The sequence below is a fragment of the Aegilops tauschii genome, chromosome 6 (genome assembly GCF_002575655.3).
Source record: "Aegilops tauschii subsp. strangulata cultivar AL8/78 chromosome 6, Aet v6.0, whole genome shotgun sequence".
NCBI lineage: Eukaryota > Viridiplantae > Streptophyta > Magnoliopsida > Poales > Poaceae > Aegilops > Aegilops tauschii.
The window spans coordinates 479,627,283-479,631,942 of NC_053040.3; the positions used below are offsets into that span (position 1 = coordinate 479,627,283).

Below are 4,660 nucleotides of genomic sequence, written 5' to 3' on the forward strand. Positions count from 1 at the left end.
TCGATCGTGCTAGCGATAAGCCGTGTCACTCACCAGCCTGTCGACCAGAAAGAGATCGGAAAGCCTTGGGGGGACGACGGAGTACGTGCGGGGCACACCGCACCGGATCTCCCGCTGGAACACCACCACCCCTTTACGTTTTAACAAACCCAGATCCGAGTCAGCAAAGCTCCCCTAGCCATAGCTAAGCTAACTTCCGACCGAGCTCGAGCCACTCACTGTGCCGCCCCGCCGTGAGCCTTAGCCCTTAAGCTTCTCTCTCCACCCTCCCCGGCATGGCTATATAACACCACCCGCCGCGCGCCGCCATTTCCCAATCCATCCATCGAATCCACGTGCTCCATCGCGTCGTCAGTTAAGGAAGCTTCTGTGGGCCAGCTTTGTGGTTGCATACTTGCATATATGGACTGTGCGGCGGCGGCGGCGGCGGCGATCTACCGGCTGCCGGAGGAGTGCGTGGCGCACGCGATCGCGATGACGACGCCGGGGGACGCGCTCAGCTCCTCAGCCGTGTCCCCGGCGTTCCGGGCCGCGGCCGACTCCGACGCCGTCTGGGATCGCTTCCTGCCGCCCGACCATGCCGCCGTGCTCGCCCGCGCCGACGACGCTGGTGACCACCTTGGGCGCTCCAAGAAGGAGCTCTTCACGCGGCTCTGCAGCCGCCCGGTCCTCCTCGACGGCGCCACCATGGTATACTAACCTTAGAGCTCGCATTGTTGGTAACTTGGTAATCGTTAGTGGAGGTGAGTAAAGTTGCTAGTTGCTGATCGATCGATATTGGCATGGGGTGCACGTGCAGAGCTTCGGGCTGGACAGGCGGAGCGGCGCCAAATGCTGGATGCTGTCGGCTAGGGCGCTGAGCATCGTGTGGGTCGACGACCCGTCCTGCTGGATATGGACTGCCGACCTTCCCGGATCACGGTACGCGCGCACCATGTTGATCTAGCTACATTGCTTAAGTGTCCATGTACGTGGCAGATACCTCTAGGCTGACTAGCTACCAAATATGAACACCATGCATGCTGTGAACAATACGCTGGAGCAGAGGTCATCGCTTTCTACAAATGCGTTGAAAACGTATATAGGGGATAGAGTATAAAATTCCACGGGAATAGATGCAAGAGCCCGCATTAGTCGAAAGTTACTTGGCTCCTAAGTACCGCGTCGATCGGGTGCCGCTACCAACCAAGCAAATAAAATAAGGAATCATCACTTATATAGTTTATCAAACGCATGCAAGTGTGTTTTTGTTGACCGAATAAAACCTAAGAGTGAACAATTCTTCCCACGCCTTACAACGTGCTCTGAGCCTCTGACGCGTGCCCTGTCTTCTTGTTCTGTTCAGACACGGCATCCTCTTACGACACTGCCTTGCTACACACGTGTCGAAACGTACCAGCTTGCATGCATGCACGTACTCCTACCTGCATGCATGTTCGTTCCTACGTGTTCATGCTATTGAATATTGAATTATTGATTGGCACACGTATCTGATCATGTCCGATCCCTTCGTGTATTTCTAGGTTTCCGGAGGTGGCCGAGCTTGTGGACGTGTGCTGGCTGGAGATCACCGGGAAGCTGCAGCTCTCCCTGCTCTCCCCAAGGACCACGTACGCCGCCTACCTCGTCTATGCCATCGCCGATGACTCCTACGGCCTCGAGTGCAACATCGGAATCCTGCCGCCCAAGGCCACTGTCACCGTCGTCATCTCCGGCAACGGTACCAAGCCGACATCGACCGCCGCGTCCACGTCGACAGAGAACACTATCTGCCTGCAGCACATGCAGGGGGAGGAGGAGACGGCGATGCACCGGCGGAGGCAAGAGTACGTGCGGCCACGGAAGAACTACGGGTGGAAGCTGGTCAGGGAGGCCGACATGGACATCAGGTGCCCGCGGCGGAGAGGGGACGACGGGTGGACGGAGGTCGAGCTGGGCGAGTTCGCCGTGGCCGGCGAGGAGGACGGGGTGGTGGAGGTGAGCCTCAAGGAGGTGGAGTGCCGGCGGTGGAAGAGAGGGCTCATCGTGCAGGGCATCGAGATAAGGCCCAAGCACACAAACTCTAATTGACTCGATTGGTTTGCTTCGTGAAAAAAATTGCGTGCGGATTCTAGAGCAAATGATATATTAGTGCAGGAACTAATGCTGAAAATGATCAACGGATCATAAGTCCGTCGTTTACTACGTGGTTGCATGCATGCGCAGAGCACCAATGTATGCATGCATGCAAAAAGCATATGTGTGTGCCGGATTAAGGCACATGCATGTGGACATGTGTTGGTGCATGGGACCGGGGTAGTAGAGTTGTTGCCGTAGCCTGTAAAATTTAAGCAATTCATCCTTTTGTTGACCGTTGAACAAATTATTTAGAAATGGTTCATCTATTGATATGGTATATATTCCTCTTCTACATGAAACAGGTTTTTGTCCCATTTTATAGATAAATCACAAATTCAAATGCACGGTCGACCGATACAAGGTAGTGAGTAAGCCTTTTTACAAATCAAAATCATGGGATAGCCGGACAACGGAAATGAGACTGAAAAACGCCAAAGGTGAAAACAAAAAACGACTAAGATGCTGAAAAATAGCATAGGAGGGCCTGATGAAACATCACGATATGCCCTGGGATACCTAAGCTCCATGATAGCGCCCCCATAAAGGAAGACGCCGCAAAGCGTTGCCACCGTCGAGTCCGAGGTGGGCAAGGGTTTTCACCCGGAGCCCTGGCATATAGAGGAGAACTACAATGACGTCCTCAAGAGGAGCGCGGCACCCGTGGGCGACGCCATCGTTGGCGTGAAACCAGGGAACTTTAGCTCGGCGGCTCACCACTATCACCACGAGGCACCTAGCATACCCGCGACGAGAGCATATTTCTAGATCCAGATTGGGGCATTGTCACCTCCAAAGGAAGAGGACAAGCCCGAGCTTGCTAACACTACAACCCTCGTCGCCCACACGACCAAGGAAAGATAGCCACCGCCACCACCATGAGGCCCATCAAAGCCAACCATGGGGACCGCCACTCCAACATCTGAGGCCCCGACTCAACCCACCCCAAACATGAAGCGCTCGCACACTGAAGGAACAGGCGGAAAGGTCGCTCCTTCCCTACCCCTGGGCAGCGACCCAGGCCTGTGTCCGAGCCTCGGACATAGGCAAATAAAGGACACTATGTCCAAACCTGCCATGGTGGGCATAGGGCGAGCCCTTGACAGCCGACAAGAAGGGGAGGGATTGGATCCATGTCATGGTGGAGGCAGATCCACAACACTTGGTGGAGATCCAAACATGGGAGGTGGCTAGTGAAGGAAATATGCCCTAGAGGCAATAATAAAGTTATTATTTATTTCTTTATTTCATGATAAATGTTTATTATTCATGCTAGAATTGTATTAACCAGAAACATAATACATGTGTGAGTACATAGACAAACATAGTGTCACTAGTATGCCTCTACTTGACTAGCTCGTTAATCAAAGATGGTTAAGTTTCCTAACCATAGACATGAGTTGTCATTTGATTAACGGGATCACATCATTAGGAGAATGATGTGATTGACTTGACCCATTCCGTTAGCTTAGCACTTGATCGTTTAGTATGTTGCTATTGCTTTCTTCATGACTTATACATGTTCCTATGACTATGAGATTATGCAACTCCCGTTTACCGGAGGAACACTTTGTGTGCTACCAAACGTCACAACGCAACTGGGTGATTATAAAGGTACTCTACAGGTGTCTCCGAAGGTACTTGTTGGGTTGGCGTATTTCGAGATTAGGATTTGTCACTCCGATTGTCGGAGAGGTATCTCTGGGCCCTCTCGGTAATGCACATCACTATAAGCCTTGCAAGCATTGTGACTAATGAGTTAGTTGCGAGATGATGTATTACGGAACGAGTAAAGAGACTTGCCGGTAATGAGTTAGTTGTAGATGACGATCGGTATTATGAGTTTTGTGTTTTGATGTACAGAAGGTAGTTCGGAGTCCCGGATATGATCACGGACATGACGAGGAGTCTCGAAATGGTCGAGACATAAAGATTGATATATTGGAAGCCTATATTTGGATATCGGAAGTGTTCCGGGTGAAATCGGGATTTTACCGGAGTACCGGGAGTTACCGGAACCCCTCCGGGGAAGTAATGGGCCTATTGGGCCTTAGTGGAGAAGAGAGAGGGCAGCCAGGAGGTGGCGCAGGCCCTCCTTGCCCCAGTCCGAATTGGACAAGGGAAGGGGGCGGCGGCCCCCCTTCTCCTTCCTTCTCTCCACCTCCTCCTTCCCCCCTTCTCCTACTCAAACTAGGAAAGGAGGGAGCTCCCTGGCGCGCCCTCCCCTGGCCGGCCGCCTCCTCCCCCCTGGTCCTTTATATACGGGGGCAGTGGGGCACCTCTAGACACAACAATTAATCTCTTGATCTCTTAGCCGTGTGCGGTGCCCCCCACCATATTCCACCTCGATCATATCGTAGCGGTGCTTAGGCGAAGCCCTGCGTCGGTAGCATCATCATCACCGTCACCACGCCGTCGTGCTGAAGGAACTCTCCCTCAAAGCTCGGATGGATCGGAGTTCGAGGGACGTCATCGAGCTGAACGTGTGCTGAACTCGGAGGTGCCGTACGTTCGGTACTCGGATCGGTCGGATCGTGAAGACGTA

General features: G+C 53.0%; 1 protein-coding gene across 1 annotated transcript; it reads left to right on the plus strand.

The window, feature by feature from the left end:
• Positions 1 to 302: 302 nt before the first annotated feature.
• LOC109756505 (putative F-box protein PP2-B12) lies at positions 303 to 2,350 on the plus strand. Its single transcript, XM_020315362.4, has 3 exons — positions 303 to 690; positions 800 to 921; positions 1,524 to 2,350. The coding sequence occupies exons 1-3, from the start codon at positions 403 to 405 to the stop codon at positions 2,068 to 2,070; spliced, it is 957 nt and encodes a 318-aa protein (XP_020170951.1). The 5' UTR covers positions 303 to 402; the 3' UTR covers positions 2,071 to 2,350.
• Positions 2,351 to 4,660: the final 2,310 nt, after the last annotated feature.